The 17,760-nt window shown below is 39.0% G+C and overlaps 2 protein-coding genes across 2 annotated transcripts; both read left to right on the top strand.

Moving 5' to 3' along the window:
- Positions 1-236: 236 nt before the first annotated feature.
- Positions 237-7,614, top strand: nrn1lb (neuritin 1-like b). The gene is made up of 4 exons (XM_051378978.1): positions 237-304; positions 2,816-3,024; positions 4,925-5,072; positions 6,196-7,614. Exons 1-4 carry the CDS (start codon positions 237-239, stop codon positions 6,497-6,499), a joined length of 729 nt encoding a protein of 242 aa, XP_051234938.1. The 3' UTR covers positions 6,500-7,614.
- Positions 7,615-7,702: 88 nt separating this feature from the next.
- Positions 7,703-17,390, top strand: slc38a8b (solute carrier family 38 member 8b). Its single transcript, XM_051380325.1, has 10 exons — positions 7,703-10,839; positions 12,064-12,262; positions 13,917-14,073; positions 14,147-14,251; positions 14,368-14,425; positions 15,283-15,397; positions 15,476-15,623; positions 15,748-15,950; positions 16,221-16,272; positions 16,944-17,390. Exons 1-10 carry the CDS (start codon positions 10,651-10,653, stop codon positions 17,044-17,046), a joined length of 1,329 nt encoding a protein of 442 aa, XP_051236285.1. The 5' UTR covers positions 7,703-10,650; the 3' UTR covers positions 17,047-17,390.
- Positions 17,391-17,760: the final 370 nt, after the last annotated feature.

Consider the following 17,760-nt stretch of genomic DNA (forward strand, 5'->3'; position numbering starts at 1 on the left):
AATAATATCTGTGCCATTATAAAACATCTCATTAGGGTTTATTATTTGTGGTATAACACAATAGGCTGGAAAAATAACAATAAACGGACAGTTTTGGTTTTATATTGAAAATATTAAACAAGGAACATTTATCTAAATATGCAACATGCTTCATGTGCTTTCTGTAATTGTCCACCTAAAGCTTTTAGTGAGTGTTTATCTCACACTGACTGAATATAGAGCAGTAATGGGAATCCATGCGCCTCAGACAGCAGCCTGCAGACGACTCCGATGCTCTGCTGCGGTCACTGTGGTCTTTGTCACAGTAAAACCCTCATAGATTCTGCATGGAAGCTTTTTTGAGCCATGTCGACAAGTCCTGATTGCTATGTTACACAATAAAATTAGTGAAACTCTCAGGTCACTTTAGAGTTGGTTCTTACTTACTTTTTGAGTAGATATTTACTAAATCTAAATCTACATTTTGCCAGTTGCTGTATTATTTTTAAGTTCTTGCACAGCTCTTTAGGCAACAAAACTTTACCCTCTTTTGTTAATTGAAAAAAAGTTCATGATATAAAAAAAAGTTATAATTTTACATATTAAGGAAAAATAATTTAAGATATTGAACCAAAACATTTCCAACAATAGTCAGCCCTAGGGAGCACAGATAATGTACCTACATAAAATATCCACATTTTCATCTCTTTTACTTGAATGAATCGTGTTTATTATTATTATTATATAAGGATAAATAAAGAATATTTCTGTAGATGAAACCTCTTTTTTGAGCAGAAAAACTGCAAATTCCAAGAAGACAACTGGGGAAAGTCATACATGTGGCCTACAGGATTTGGGATTCAAAAAAGAAAATTAAAGGTCCAGTGTGCAACATGAGGATCTACGGACAGAAATATAATATTATATTCATATATTTGTTTTCATTAGTGTATAATCATCTGAATATAGCCGCCCAGAAGGGACAAAGCAAACACTGACTCTAAATGGAAGATGAAGCAAGCGAGTACAACTACATGGCTAGATGCCCCCAAATCTACACACTGACCCTTTAACTGGAAAACTCAAGGGTCAGAACAGGTTCACTTTAAACTACTTATGTAATGAAAACACCAGGTAAGACAACACCTGGCCAGCTCCTATCTAGAGTGTTGGTTTGTCCCTTCTGGGATACTGTAGAAACATGGGATCAACATAGAGGAGTCACAAATGCCCCTCTGGTTCTCATCCCTCAAAATGAATCTGGATGCCATATTTGATTGATGAGCATCTCATTTCCAGACCACGTGCAATAATTTGCTGCAGTAACAGCGTCCACTCTTCTTTGAAGTCTTCCTTTAAGATTTTGGCACCTGCGGGCTGCAGGGATTTCCTCCCATTCAGCCACGAGAACATCAGCGCTGTTGGCTACTGCGGCTCACAGTCGATGTTCCAGTTCAACTCAAAGGTGGTGAAAAGGGTTGAGGTCAAGCTCTCTGCAGATCAGTCAAGTTATTTCACATCAAACTGGGAAAATCATTTCTTTACAGAGCTCGCTTTGATTAATTAGAAAAGGGCCTCCCCCAAACATTTAACACAAAGTTAGACACACACTCTTATCTCAAAATATGATGATTTCTAATCATATGCAGCATTAAGATTTATCTTGTTTGGAACTAAGGGCCTAAACTATGAAAGCCCTCAACAGTACAGTGGAGTATGAAGCCAGGGGTGTAACACCCGGCATCCTAAGCATACGTTCGCAACAACATAGTAACAAGTAACAAGTAACAAGTAACAAGTAAAATCCTGAAAGCTCAAACATCGCTGAAAATCTGTGGAATTACATCGTTTTTCACAGATGCCTTACATCCAGTTTGATCAATCTGCCCACATCTGGAAGGTGATAATGTGCAAACAGCCTCTATCTGCTGAGCTAATACAGATGTTTTCAGAAAGTAGCTCCCATGATGTATTGATTCCGAGCCGCAGCTTCAGCCACAAACAGATTATTCTGCAGTTAATGGTTGTTTTAAGCTGGAGATTAACAATGGGTTACCATTTCCCCGGTGTCAGTATGTACATATGAATCAGGACATACTCATGCACAGAGTGTGAGCCATCTGGGGAGGGGGCGTAGCAGGGGATTTGGAGGCTCAGCGGAAGAAGAAGAGGAAGAGGAAGAGGAACGGGGATATAAGACAGTTGCTGAATTAAAGAAAGTTGTAAATAAGGTGGATGTTTTACAATCACTCAATTTGTGGCTGTCCATCCTTTAGTTAAGAGTGTTTAACACATCACAGCGCTCTTCAATAACACCTTTTGACCCTCATGTAGATGATTCTCACGTGGGTTGCTGCTATTCTCAGAGGACGCTCTGCGTCAACGTTGGACTCCCAGGTGAGCTGGATTCTCTTATCCTCTCTGGGACGTCATCCATCTGTCCACATAGAAAATAGAAAATCCTCCTGACACTTCTGCTCATGTTCCCTTCGACTATCATTTGTGACAAGCCCCTTGTTCAATAGTAAAATCATGTTTTTGCAGCATGTAAATGTGTATGAACAAGGCAGAGATGGTGCCTGAGGGTGCTGATCACCGTTATACTATATAGAATTTATTTGTATTTTCAAATAAATGTTCTAAATACTAAAGACCGGAAATGAGAACGCTCTAATCCAGTGTGCTGTGCCGTGATGCTGTCATTGGTCTGCTGCTTCCAAGCCCTCTATGGTTGCGCGCACACACACACACACACACACACACACACACACACACACACACACAGAGCATCCTCTTACTCTCTGTGATGCATCGGTCCCTTTCACTGTTAATCCAGCCGGGATGTGCCTCTGTGCATTGGTGTACTTTTGCAATCTGATGAATTCCCAACGGACGTCAGGACACATCACATTTTAAAGCATCAACTTTATACTCTCTGGATTTACAGTCAGTGGGAGCTTCACATCAGAGCCTCTGATTCAGAGGTGGGACAAAAGTCCCAACCAGGAATGGCTACGATGCTGCTGCCCATCGCTCTCTGCCTCAGTAAGGACCTTTCTTTAATTGTTGTCTGAGTGTGTTGTTTGAGTGTGTGTATTTAAGTCTTCTGGAAAAAGTTTTTAAGTGCTGAGTTTGCTCTTGCTTGTCCCATTTTGTACTCTCTCACTGGTTGTGCAGTTTGTGTCTGTTGTTTGTTTCTGATCTGTCAGAGGTTCAGGTTGAATTTCAACAGGTTTGTCAGAATGATGTAGTTCAAATGGCTGTTGAGGGTATTTCATATCGCCTGTTCTGAAATTCTGAAAAGGAAAGGTTTTACAAATGCACTTACCTTAATGAAATGCTTACTGTCCCCTCATGTTCTGATTGTCTCTCTCTCCTCCTGTGTGTGTGTGTGTGTGTGTGTGTGTGTGTGTGCATTTTGTGTACAACATCATGTTGGCATGAATTCTACTATCTATTGTGTTTGAGGTATACTTCGAGTTTTGGGATTTACTCTGCACAGACACAACATTTTTAGGAAACACTTTATGACGATGAAATTAACATACATGTACATTTTCTAAAGAGAAACACAAAATGGTCTGCGGACAGTAAAATCATGAATCATCATTCAGGAATAAATAAAGGAATAAAACACCAACAAGTCTTTACAACAGCAGCCTTTAATAATGTGCATTCATACATACACAATAATAAACTTGTCATGCAGGACAACCAGGGCAGCAAAAGCTGAATCACAGCTGGACTTTGGCATGACAGTCTCTCTCTGGGGCATAGATGGGACCCGGATCTTAGTAAACCTTAGAAAAAATTTGGGAAAATCACTTCTAAAAGTTAAAGATAAATACAGTAGATAAAATAAATGGCCGACTGATATGTTAAATTATTACAGTAATGAATATTTAGTGAGTAGATGGTTTTAAAGATGAATGATTGACTCTTGGTGCGGTTGGTGCTACTGGTTGTAAAACGTTGAATGTGGCTGAAAGACTGTGGACGCCCTTGTCCCCTTTAAGTCCGGGGGCTGTTGTTCATATTTTGAACTTGCTACAGTATACTGTGATATATTTCAAAATAGCATTCTTCCAACTATGTGGCAACAGTCTGGGGAAGGCAAAGAGAATGTAAAGTAAGCACAAGACAAACTGAAAGCTAGATGTGCACACTGTAGCCTACTGATAGCTCCAAATAAATGCCTGATTTCTGTAAATAGATTGGGCCTGAGATTCAACCCCTCATCCTCATCCAACACCTGTAGGATGAACTGGGACCAGGTCTTATCACCCAACATCAGTGTTGGACCTCGTTGGTGCTCTTGTGGCCGAAACGTCCCTGCAGTCAGGATACAAAATCCGGGACTAAAATCTGTGATTTTGGTGTCACATATGAGTTCATGTGGTGAACTATTGACCGTGTAACAGTTTACCCATAGCTGCTGACGACCAGAGATGTCTTCAAGGCACAACAACAAACTGGATTCGTCTCATGCACAGGAAGACAACACACCTCCACGCCCTTGTATGCTGCTCCGGTCAAATTCTACTTTCACCAGAAGTCCTTTGCTCCAAATCAGTGTTTAAATATACCAGTCAAACTCAAACCAATCTCAGAAGGATGTGTTATGTATGAGCTGATCAAAGCTCTCAAACAGCTGATAGCTTTGTAGTCCTACATTGAATTTGGCTTCGAGGATGTATAATCCCTCCAGATGAATGGACTACAACATATTTCTGTATTTGTTTGATCCGTCTAAGCACCGGATGGATCATGTCTCTGTAAACATAAACAATGTGTTTCACTCCACAAGATGAAATCGATTTGATGTCGCTCTCTCTCTTTCATCCCCAATGTCCCCAAATAGACATTCATTTATTTACACCAGTTTTGATAAAAATTATCTGAATGTAGTGTTCAGACTTTTCTCCTGTCGTTTCCTCTCCACCAGGTTTGATCCCCGTGTGTTTCGGAGCTGCGATTCCAGTTTCATGTGGGTCCATCTACAAGAGTTTTGCTCAGTGTTTACTCACACTTGGAGACAGTTTGGTGGAAACACAAAAAGACCAAAACACGCAGGACATTGACGCAATCTGCAGGTGTGTGTGTGTGTGTGTGTGTGTCAGTGTGTCTGCCCATCACCGTGGTAACCATCCAGTAACACCTCGTCTGTCTTGATACAGCTGGTCCCAAATTGTTAAAGTTATAATCCTTAAAGCTGCTCTTATGAATAGTTGTATTAGCCCTGCTGGCGGCTCTAGGGATGTTGGGCGACCACTTTGGTCCCGACTGCCATAAATTAAAACTATAAACTATTGGATGGATTTACTCGGTTTTCAGAGGATGAATCCTTCTCATTTTGGTGACACCCTGACTTTTGCTTTAGTGACTTCTAGTAAAATAATTTCTTTTGACTAAACACCTGTAAAGTTAATGACATACCCATCAGCTTCAGCTGTATTTTAGCATGCTAACACACTGATGGTGAATGTAAACATTATATATATATATATATAATATTATTCACAACAGATGTAATGTGTGCTCATAGAGAGAGAGTTACGACCCAACTCTTCCTCTCAGACGTACAGGACAGTCTCATTACTCACTGTTTTTGGTTTATGGCCCACAACTTTATTTGGTTCAGACTCTTGTGTCTCATCAGTGTTGTTTGCAGATGCAACAGGCAGAACATATATTCTCTCTCACTACTTAAAAAAACATGATGCAATGAACAATGCTCTTCTTCTGTTTCAGTAATATCTTGAGTAGCTGCAGCTTGTTTACTGCCTCCGAATGTGACTCTGGGACCAGTATTATTAAAACTTATCTTCTGTTATCACCAGTACACGGGTGTTGTCAAAAAAACTAGGGCTTAAAAGTTAAAGATTATATGTTTAAAGAGTAATTGAACACCAGGATGTAAAGCATTGTTTGTTTCTGTTGGGCTTGAAGTTTAAAGTGTTTTTTTGAAGTGTGCTTTGTTGCACCCGTAAACACACCCAACTGTGATGTAATGGTGTCCTGCAGTACTCCTGTACATCACTGCAGAAACATGAAGGGTTAAACCACAAGATGTCAGCAATAACCAGATTTTTAGGAGTGTTAATTACTCTGCTCAGGTGTATTCACTGTATTAGTTTACTTTCTTACCTTCCTGGTGAATGATGCAGCCGTTACATTTCTATGTACACTTAACGCTGATGTCTCGGTTCCTTGAAGGTCCTGGAACGCGTTCCACGTTTGTGCCAACTCAGCTCTGGCCGGCTGTCCCGGAGAAGCAGCAGCTGTCTGGGAGTCTCTAAGACAAGAGTCCAGGAAGACACAGTTTTCTGGAAACCTGTATGACATGTGTGCCAGCCGCACCACCCTCCCGCCCAGCTCTGTGCCTGCACCCCAGAGCCCTCCCACCTCCGACCAGACCAACCAGGAAACACTGAAAGGGCAAACATACAAGCACAGCCCCACCCTTACCACACTGTTGTTCCCTTTATGCAGCACCCTGCTACTTCTGCTCAGGAGTTAGTTAACCCGCTAAGTCTTTTAATCAGAGTAATGACAGCTGGCCGTCAGAGTCCGGCCCCCCTTACGATCCAATCACACGAGGGTAAACACTCTTCAAGTCAGGCTCATCACAATACATATCGATCCTAAAATAAGGATTTCAACAACTGGATCAAAACATCTGGTTCAGTGTTTCTTATGTGGATGAGCTGGTGCATTTATTTATGCATTAAACTAAATTGGATTGTACAACAATTTCAAGTGTTTAATTTGTGATTAAATTCACATCATGTATTATTACACGGTCATACTTTTACAGACTGGAGTTAATGAAGGGACAGAAGAATAAGACCCTACAGTTATAAGCTAATATTTGTTGTAAACACTTTATTTTGTATCTCTACTGCAGTAACACCACGTGATTTCTAGGACAAAAGAGGTTTTAGGGGACGTTTTAACGCCAGGTGTTCAGATCTGCTAGTGATCCAATCAGGTGCGATTCAGAGGAGAGTGTTATTACAGGCTTTCACAACAGTGTGTTTGTGCTGTAAGTTTAATTCATCACCCTGTTCGACAGGTTTTATGTCAGAAAATTAGATTTCTGTATGAAAGCATTCTCTCTTTTTTTTTTGTGCATGATGTTGCATTTTATCACTTGTTTTAAAACATTTAACGTCCGTAGTAGTTTTCTAAGCAGTTATATGATGCTTTTTCTATTCTGAACTACTATTTACAGTAAAATTTGACTTTAATCCATTGAATGACTTTATGCATCCTCTGTGTGGGACACATTGGACACATAGCACAAAAAACCAACAACACAAAATTACAGAGTACTAAAAAGTATAAAAGGATAAAGTGTAAAGTCAGTAGTGGGAAGTTTCCCACGTTTGATCCTTATAACATTAACAATTGCTGTGATTTTATTTATTGTTGTATAACTTTTCTTTGATATTGAGCGAGCTCTGATATGCAACTACACACTGTGTTTTATTCACTGGATTTCACGTTAACAACGCATTTACTGTAATATCTTTTGATTTTTGGTTATTTGAATTATTATTTTTTCACAGCAGTATGGAGTGGCACTTTTTAACCCAACAAAAACTTAAATTAAAGGTATATTGACATACACAATGCAGAGTTATTCTCCCTAAATTGCTACCATTACTTTTCTTGAAGTCATGGGCTTTTGTGTCGACTGTGTGTGTGTGTGTGTGTGTGTGTGTGTGTGTGTGTAATGTTAATGCTCTTAAGCTGTTTCATAACAGCAGAATCATGAGTAGATTAATCTCATGTGTCTTTGTAGCAGGTTGCACCTCGAAACCCTTGACAACAGTCTTAGTGCCCTCGAAGCAAGAAGGATAAATAAGTGAGTGATGGTTGGTTGGTTGTTTGGCGTGTTGTCAGAGGTGAAAGGTTAATGAATGCAGCACGTTGAATTTAACATCCTGCTTTATATTTTTCTTTAAGATTCATGCGTTACGCTGATTAAATGTCAGGTCCCCATCGTGCAGCATCAGTAACTGCTGCTGTTTCAGGTACCAAATCACATTTTGATCTGAAATCAACCAGACTGCGAGTCAAAAAGTCTCTTGTCTACTTTTTTACTTAAAATGCTCCATGTTTAAAAGCCAGATTATAACCCTGATTTGGCCATTTGGACTGATTTTCAACACTGTGGACAGTCTGCACAGAACATGGCAGGTCACCACATACAGAGAAGGTTAGCTTCAAATCTGACTGAACCTCAGATTATGTTGACCAGGACTGATTTTACGTGTGAAATATGAACACATTTGAAGGTGTTACTGTAGTATAATATAAAAGCAGTGTGCCCTTGTACTACTGTAAACATCTGCAAACATCAACTGTGTGTATTTTCATTCAGAAAGTACTTTTAAATTGTTTTTACAGTAGGTTCTTAAAATAATCCGATAATTAAAGAGAACAAACTAATGAAGATAAGTCAACTACTATTAGCCAGATGCCAGTCTGACTATCAGGCAAAATAATTATATATAAAAAATAAAATAAAGTAAATTACAAAAGTGTTGTTTTCATAAATGATTTCTGCATTAAAAAAAGCTAATTGTAAAAACTCCACATATGTTTTTTAAATCCTTTTTTTTTGATGGTCCATCACTTCAAAGTCCTTTTGTTATAATGTATAATGGTGATTTCTTTACTAAAACAGGACAACACGCCTAGAGGATAAACTAAGTCTTTGAACTGTCCCTAGAACACCTTGCTGTTCCTGCTCACTCTAATCTCTATTTGTCCAAATCTGCAACAGCACTATGAAATCTTTTTAAAGTGCCCCAAAGCCCTCGTATTCTGTGCCCAGCTGTTGAAATGTTTAAGATACAGCAAAAGAAAGATTCCTTGTGCCAGCTCAAAGTCAGTGAGATGCAGAACAACATTCATGGGATTTTGACCAATGCTCTATAACAGATGGTGTGTACCATAAAACATGGCTGGGATTATGACTTTTATAGTGGATTGTACTATCCCATCCATATGACCAGGATTTTAGTTTATCACATAGACAAAAGCTACAACCCTGTAAGCTGTACTGCACATCATATATGATTCTGTCAATACATGAAATAAACATAAAATAAATAAATTAAGAGTAATCAATTGTCTAATCCAATCTCTCTGATGACTTGCAGCTGGTCAGCTGGTCAGCTGCAAGTCCAGTAACTTTCTGTTAAAGCTTCTATTTGTTGTTGTCCTCATCTGAATCAAGGGTCTAAGGACAGAGGGTGTCTATGTTATGATTGAAAACCAAATGTTCACTGACTGAACTAACTGTTTCTACTTTTGATCTGTTGTTGATTGTTGAAATGCTTTCTACAGATAAATGATAGTCGGAAATAGAAGAGATACTGTACATTATATCAGTGACCGCACACCCAATATAAATACTATGGAAGAACTAAAACACACTGGTCTCACTCAAGTGGCAACCTCTGTGGCAAATGAAGCAAACACAAAGAAACAAAAACTGCAGTTCCTCGGACGGCCACTTGAGGCTGGCTCCAGAAGTGAGTCGATTTCTATAAAACCCCTTTTTACAATACCAAAATTCACAGCAGAAATAAACATTTTACAAAAAATTGTCTTTTCTAATTTCTGTACGCGGGGGTGAATTTTTATTTATTTATTTATTTATTTATTTTAAAGTTATACATGATTCAGGGCACAACTGCTTGTTACAAGTGAAATGCGGCTGTTTCAGTAACCATGTTTCATTCAGCTGGCGTCGGCTCCATGTATTTGCCCTTTTTTGGATTAGCCAGGAGCCGGCAGTGTCAGGACGGAGAGAGCTGGCCACGCTGAGCTTCACAGTGGCTTTTTTAGAAACCTATGGGTAATGTCACAGAGACTACGTCCATTTGTAATTATAAAGTCTGTGGTCTCTCTCAAGCTGAAATACCAACCTGGCAAAGTGGCCAACTGGGGCCCAGAAATGGCGACGCACCGGGGCTAGGGGGTGCAGTCACCAGCCATTCTGTTCCCAATCCGACCCCTGGTTATGTGTTCGTGCCTTGTGTGTGTGTGTGCCTTTGAGTTGTGTGTGTGTAGGTTGGGTGCCACATGCTATTATTGAAAAAAGGAGAACTTACTTATAAAATAACTCATGTTAAAAGTCATGAAAATGTATGATTGTCTTAGCACCCCGGGTAGACTATTAGTGGCCCAGCAGCAGATTTTTACCCAGGAGACCCCCAGTTTAATCCAGCCATGCTGTCATTAATTTATATAATGTTTTTAACATGTTTATTAATTCATTTATGGAATATGTGTAGGCCTACCATCTTATCTCAGACCCAGGCCTGCTATAAATATCAGAGACAGACTGACCTAAAAAAGAGAAAGAAAAAAAAAGAGAGAGGGGGAACACAAGCAAACATACTCACTGTAGTGACAAATGTGTCACCTCAGAGTGAAATGTTTAATAGTCAAAATGTCCAATTAGACCATGTGAGGCGTGGGTGTGGGCTATATATTAGGGTACCACTCACCAGGTTTACTTCTAAAGACACTCAGAAGAATGAACAGACCATCTGGACTACTTTGGAGAAGTTAGTTGCGTTGTGAAAACCCCTTTAGTAGAAGCGTCTCTCTCTCTCCCGGTGCTGTGAGTCTCGGAGCTGGTCCAGGATCATGGAGGAACTGGCCCGAGAGAGCATCAGCCTGCTGGCCCGGTCCGCGTCCCATGCGGACCCGCCGCGGCTCGGCTCGTTCGGCGCGGTGTTCATCATGCTGAAGTCCGCGCTGGGAGCCGGACTGCTCAACTTCCCCTGGGCTTTCCAGAAGGCGGGGGGAGTGAACACCGCCATCAGTGTGGAGCTGGTGAGGAAATCAAACACCTGCAAGTCTTACTCACTGCTGCTGTTTGTTTATGAAATGTGTTGAAGGATTGTTGTGCATATAAAATGCCCTGCAGGGATATATTCTTAATATTTTAATGGAACAGTTCATGAGGTTTTATTGACCTTTATGTTTAAATATGTTGCTGTTCAGAGGCTTTTTGGGGGGGGTCAGTTTGACAGTATGTATGTATAGACTCACCACCCCTCTGTCTGTCTCTCCCGGGTGTGAAAGAGGCACATCTTTTTCACAGGTGAGCTCTAATGAAGCTTCCAGTTTAGGTGAGAACCTGAACTTTCAATGCACTGCATCTTCTGACTGCCACAAAAAAATGTGTGTGACTGAGTGTGTGTGTGTGTGTGTACTATGTGTGTGTATGGATGGGCTTTCCCGAAAATGGACCCAGTGGCCCAAGAGGTCAGAGATGGAGCCTCTGAAAGTTTAATCACATATTTCTGCTCTGACAGGATACAGTTACATTCTGATTAAAACAAATAAGGGAGCCGACATTAAAATAAACAGAATAACCTTTTTGCTCTCTGGAAATATAACTTGCAATTTGAAATTTTGCTCTCTGGAAATATAACTTGCAATAGGCCCACAAGTTTCTTTTGTCCTTCTGCTGTGACAGGAGACTTTAGAAAGAATTAGTCAGTTAATCGATTAGTTGATTGTCAGAAAATTAATCATGAACTTTTCTGATGATTGACTAAAGGTTTAAATAGTCTTTTAAAAACAAAAATGTCAAACATTTCCTGGTTGTAGCTATGAAAATGATTATAATTGCTTTGTGTTTTAGACTGTTGGTTAGACAAAACAGGCAAGGAGGAAGAGGAGGAGGAGGAGGAAAATTGTGATGCATATTTTCTGTTACTGTTGTTGTTTTGATAAATTATGAAGCAAAGTGTTAATCGATTAATCCAGAAAATAATCCGCAGATTAATGAAAAAAATCTTTTGTAGCCCTAGAAATTTTTTTTATACAGCCTCTCTTTTTGAGAGATGCAGATGCATATTTGAACTAATACAGTTTACCTATAAAATATCCTAAAAGACATTAAGTTGTATGTTTCTGGTCATGAGGAGCGAGAGGATGAGGGGCCTTTTAGGTGCCTGTGCCCCGGGGGCTCTCTCTTACAATCCATGGTGTGTGTGTGTGTGTGTAAATTAAGGTTTAGTTGAAGTTCCCCTCTTGGCGTCCCTGCAGGTTTCTCTGGTTTTCCTCATCAGTGGGTTGGTGATCCTCGGCTACGCCTCTTCAGTCAGCAGACAGACGACCTATCAGGACGTGGTGAGCGAGGTGTGTGGACGAACTGTCGGTCAACTCTGTGAAGTCTGTTTCTGCTTCAACCTCTTCATGATATGTGTCGCCTTCCTGGTGGTGGTGCAGGACCAGCTGGAGAAATGTGAGTGATCAATTAACTTATTTTACATTGTATTGTACAATGATTGTGGCCCATCCAAGACCTCGGTGCTTTAGATCAGTGGTTCTCAACCTGGGGTCCAGGAACCCCCAGGGGTCCTTGAGGTTGTTTCAGTTTCACTATTATTTCATTGACTAGAAGTTAAAACACTGATTCTGATCTGTTCACATGTTTCACACTCTTCACAGTAAGTCTGTATAGTATAGACACGAATAACAAAATCTTTTAATGTCTGAGAACACATCTTATCAAATACAGGTCCATGCCTGATGTGATTCTTTACTTTAGAATGAGCTGTTTTGACGTTGAACCACCATGTTTTTACAGTAGCTCTGAAGGGACAAACACTGGCTGTAGATTGGGCCTTTTGTGGTCTTCTATACACTTCACAGCCTTATTCCCAGTTGTTAAATACAGACGTGAGTGGTGTTCAGTTAGATGCCACACAACCTTTAAACCGTTGTACTGATGAGTCCAGAATTAACCTAAAGGACTCGAAAAGCCTTAAAAGGCTTTTTACAAGTATTAAAAAGTCCTACATTTAATTATAAAAGTCTTACACATTTTCTTTTGCCTTTGGTTGGCTATGATGTTAATCATAGAATATTTTTATACTTGATTTGAGCTGTTGAAATACTTGTGGACTAAAATGTGATTCTTTCATCAGTGTATATACATAGATACATACATACAGCCTGTTCAATTCCTCTTTATGGAGTTTAATATTTTCATTTAATAATGTGTCAATTTTAGTTAACTTAACTCATTTAACTTAAATTAATAATTTTTTAATTGGTTAATCTCTCCATCCATTTTATGCTGCTACATGTCGCATTAGTTTGATTAATAATATCATTAGTAATTACTGTACCGGATGTGATATAATATCTGGGCCATATCGTCCCTGCTGGTTTTCCATCATACTTTGGATGACAGTGAGGTATTGAAGGTATTAAATTGAATTCTATGTTGTATTAAAAACATCTTTATAAAATAATATAATAATAACTCACCAATAATTCACTAATCTATATAATTGATCTATGAACTTACATGTTAGTGAAACATATTCTGTAATCTGACAGGTTCCCGTAATAAATAGACTTTATAGTTGGTTGTTGATTGTCATGAGTTTGTGATCAATTTAGCAGCCATTTCCTATATCAAAAAAATAATCTCTTTCAGACCACAAATCATCTGCACTTTAATTTTCATCCTAGCGAGTATCAGAGTAAACAGACATTTTTTCGTTTTGTCCATCTGAAAACCTTCAAATCCCTTTAATGTTTTTGCTCTGTTCCAATTTTAAACAAAGCATCTGACTGGATTTACAAACACACTCCCCCAACCCCCCTAAAAATATCAATTTGATCAGAAATTCTTCGCAGAGCACCGTGCAGATGAAGCACTTAGTGAGATCTCTGAGGACGAAATAGCTTTAAACATATTCTCAGGAATGTTTTAATCATTCTTCATGTGCATCCACCAACATCAAAGCATTTATTATATTTAAAAATCATATACCGCGTTGTTTAACAGACTCTTTTATAAATCTAGACTTATAAGATTCAGTGAGTCTTGTTCTGTATTGTTGTATCCTGATAAACAGCGTTCATTTTGACTGGTTCTTCCTCAGTGTGTATTTCTTTATATGAGACGGTGACTGGATCCAGTGAAGGAGAGATGCCGTATCACTGGTACACCGACCAGCGGTTTGCCCTCTTCATCATGTGCCTTTTCATCATCCTACCCCTCTCCATCCCAAAAGAAATTGGCATCCAGAAATACACAAGGTATGCAGCACTCATCTGTAGTCAGAATGACATCCAGCTTTAATGTGATTTAACTGTTTTCTCCTCGTGTCAGTGTGTTGGGGACTCTGGCTGCTACATATCTGTGTGTGGCGGTGATTGTCAAATATTACCTGATGGACAGCCACCCTGCTATAATAACTCCAGAGCACAGCCAAGGGTCAGTAGTACCGTTTTTAATGGATGCATGTGTGTGTTTATCATTGGTTTCTCCCTTTATACAGCCATTGTTGTGTGTGCATCAGTTAATGTTTGTGTGTCTTCTGTGTTTTTCAGTTTGAGTTCGTGGGCTTCAATGTTCAGTGTCGTGCCGACTATCTGCTTTGGCTTCCAGGTATCAACTTTAGACCAACATGAGGAAATTATTTTAATTTTAACTGTATAAAGTGCTTTTGTCTGAAGGTCTTTACTCACCTCCCAGTATTTATGGTGTAATATGTCCAATAAATGCAAAGGCTTAACTTAGAAATGCAAAGCAAAACTCACAAACACAATGCAAAAGCAAGAAAAACAAACGTAATCAAAAAAAACCTCAAACTGTAATTTGCAAGTTAAAAACAACCCAAGTACACAACACGAAGGCAACATTAGTGGAAGTCAGGGGCGGATCTAGAGGGGTGCGAAATGTCTGGCCACTCCAGTTTGGTGTCAAATGGTTATTAATTTATATGTATTTTTATTTATATATTTAAATATAATCTTAAAGGTAATTTAATTATCTTTTTTGGCCACATTTCAAACTAAGTGATTCAATTAAAAAAGACATGTATTTGGAAAAATGTCTGAAGATTTAGAAATAAAACAATTTATTGATTTCTAATATCACCTTTAAATATTATTGTTCAGTGTTTTACTAATGTGCTGCAATAATGTAATGCCCCCCCCGTTTACATACACATGTTCATGGCATATACAGCCATAGCAGATGAATGCAATTCATATTTGGGCAACAGTCAAGCTATAAATGCATCCCCTAGATATTCATGTATTATTAAGGTATGTTAAGTTAATTATTGATACTCTCAAACTATAAAAAAAACTTCCATGACTCTGGATAACAAAGTATGAAATACAGAAGAAAAACAAAAAAGTAATTCCCCACAAACTGCTCTCTGCGTCTGTGTGTGTGTGTGTGTGTGTGTGTGTGTGTGTGTGTGTGTGTGTGTGTGTGTGTGTGTGTGTGTGTTGCAGTGCCATGAAGCCTGTATAGCAATCTATAGCAGCATGGAGAACCAGAAGCTCTCCCACTGGGTGATCATCTCTGTGCTCTCCATGTTTTTCTGTTTACTCATCTACACTCTAACAGGTGAGTTCACGTCTTAAGACCTCAGTGCATCATGTGCTCACCTGAAAGCCACAACACACCCCCTCTCTCCCTCTCCAGGTGTGTACGGCTTCATGACGTTCGGACGAGCAGTCGCCTCAGATATTTTGATGTCATATCCAGGAGACGATGTGGTCATGATCATTTCCAGACTACTTTTTGGAATATCAATTATCACCATCTATCCTATTATTCTTCTCCTGGGGAGGTAAGTGACAGCAGAGCTTGGTTTGTTTTGTGTGAGTTTATGTTTTAACCTCTAACGTGTTGTCTCTCTCTCTCTCTCTCTCTCTCTCTCTGTGTGTGTGTGTGTGTGTGTGTGTGTTGAACAGATCTGTCATCCTGAACTTGGTGCTGCGCATTCAAAGACGTCGTCGAGGAGTCGTCACTAGTTCGTTTGAGAGTCGCTGCAGAGTCGTTCTCACTGTGATCTGGATCACCATCACTCTCCTCATTGCCATGTACGTCCCCGACATGGGTGAAGTCATCAGTGTCATCGGAGGAATCAGCGCCTTCTTCATCTTTATTTTTCCTGGTATGTAAACAACAACAAAAAAATATGTGTATGTATCTGTTTTATATTTGTTCACGGTTGATAGATAGATATGAGTTGGACTAACCTGCATGGATGCTGCTACATAAATAAAGTTTATAGTTATATAAAGCCCTGACTCACTAAGGTTACCCTGGCTATGTGGTGTGTGTGTGTGTGTGTGTGTGTGTGTGTGTGTGTGTGTGTTGTGTGTGTGTGTGTGTGTGTGTGTGTGTGTGTGTGTGTGTGTGTGTGTGTGTGTGTGTTTTACAGGTCTTTGCTTAGTGTTCACAATGCAAACTGAATCTGTGACTCCAAGAGTCAGGTGAGTACAGACTTTTGTAAATTCCTTTCCTTATCTTCTAATAAACTTTCTGATAAAACTATGTCAGTGATATGAATTAAAGGGAAAACAGGGACAGAGTTCAAGTGGTACACGTTCAGTTAATTAATTCAAATTGTTATTGTGACCAAAAGATTCTTTCACTTTACAACAGGTCAGCTAAACATGCAATTTGTTTTTAGACAAACATTAATGAATAGATACTTTTTTCTTTCAAGGAAATTCATATTTTCTTTATAATTAGTACCAGTTGACTTTAAAATAACAAACCGATATAGTGAAACTGATTAAAGTGAGTTAAATCAAGTTAACAGAGAGGGGGGTTACATAAAGACCTGCTGATGGTCGTACAGACATGGTAATGAGGTCACATCCTGCAGAGTAGCGATTACAAAAATCCACAAAGTCCTTTTAGAGTCTGGATTGCATTATCACATAAGAAGGAAAGAAAATGGAAGAGAGAAGGACTTTGAAGAAACAAATAAATGCATCAATGTGTTAATTCCAAGAGTAGATTCGATCCAACATGAGGATGTTTAAATAAAGGGAATTATGATGAGTGATATTAATTACTGTTTAGCAGATGATTCATATTGTTGCCTGTTAACTTGATGTTGTCTTTGTCTTCATGTCTCTGATTTTCTTCTCTACAGGGTGGTTTTAACCATTTGGGGAGTCATAACTATTGTAGTTGGAACCTTCATCTTTGGACAGAGCACAACCATCGCTGTCATGGAGCTTTTCCAAAAATTTTGAAATTTCACTCTGTGATCTCGACTCTTGCTGTGACTTCTGAGAGTTTGATGTAATTCACCTCTTTTGCACAACTGAAAGTTTGTAAAGGTGGTTTTAGCTGTATATATGAACCTCATCAAGGTCCTCCATGACCTGGATATAAAACTATTTACTATGTGTAACAATAGTTTAGTTTGGGTACTTGGATTTTAATGGATTGTTAATGGATAATTATATAATGGCAAAGAGAAAAATGTCTAAAAGTATTGTTAAGTATGTGCAGAAAATATTGTTTGAATATATTTATCTGTTTTATTATTTAATTTAGTTTACTGACAATATATTAAATGAGAAATCACAAAGTATTCCTTCTTTGAGTCTTCATTTGTACTTGCAGACACTGCCAGGGGGCAGTGTTGCACTGCTGAAGCATTATTTATTTATCTATGTAGTCATATGAGTGTAACTGCATGTTGGCAACACAAATAAGAGAAACACTGTTCTAAATGTTGTTATTTAGGTCCCAGAGATCATTTTTACAGTAGTGTGCTATGTTTAAATCACCTGAGCAAGACAGAATTAAATTTTAAGGCAACCATGCATTGTGTGCCCTTGAAACACATGTTTACATCTACCAGATGACAATGTAAGTGACTGACATTACATTTTTTCTTTAAAGTACAGTATTCTTATCTTTCCTCTGCATTTTCCCATTCTCACTCTCCACTGACCTCC

Source organism: Dicentrarchus labrax, unplaced genomic scaffold (genome assembly GCF_905237075.1).
Source record: "Dicentrarchus labrax unplaced genomic scaffold, dlabrax2021, whole genome shotgun sequence".
Taxonomy (NCBI): Eukaryota; Metazoa; Chordata; class Actinopteri; family Moronidae; genus Dicentrarchus; species Dicentrarchus labrax.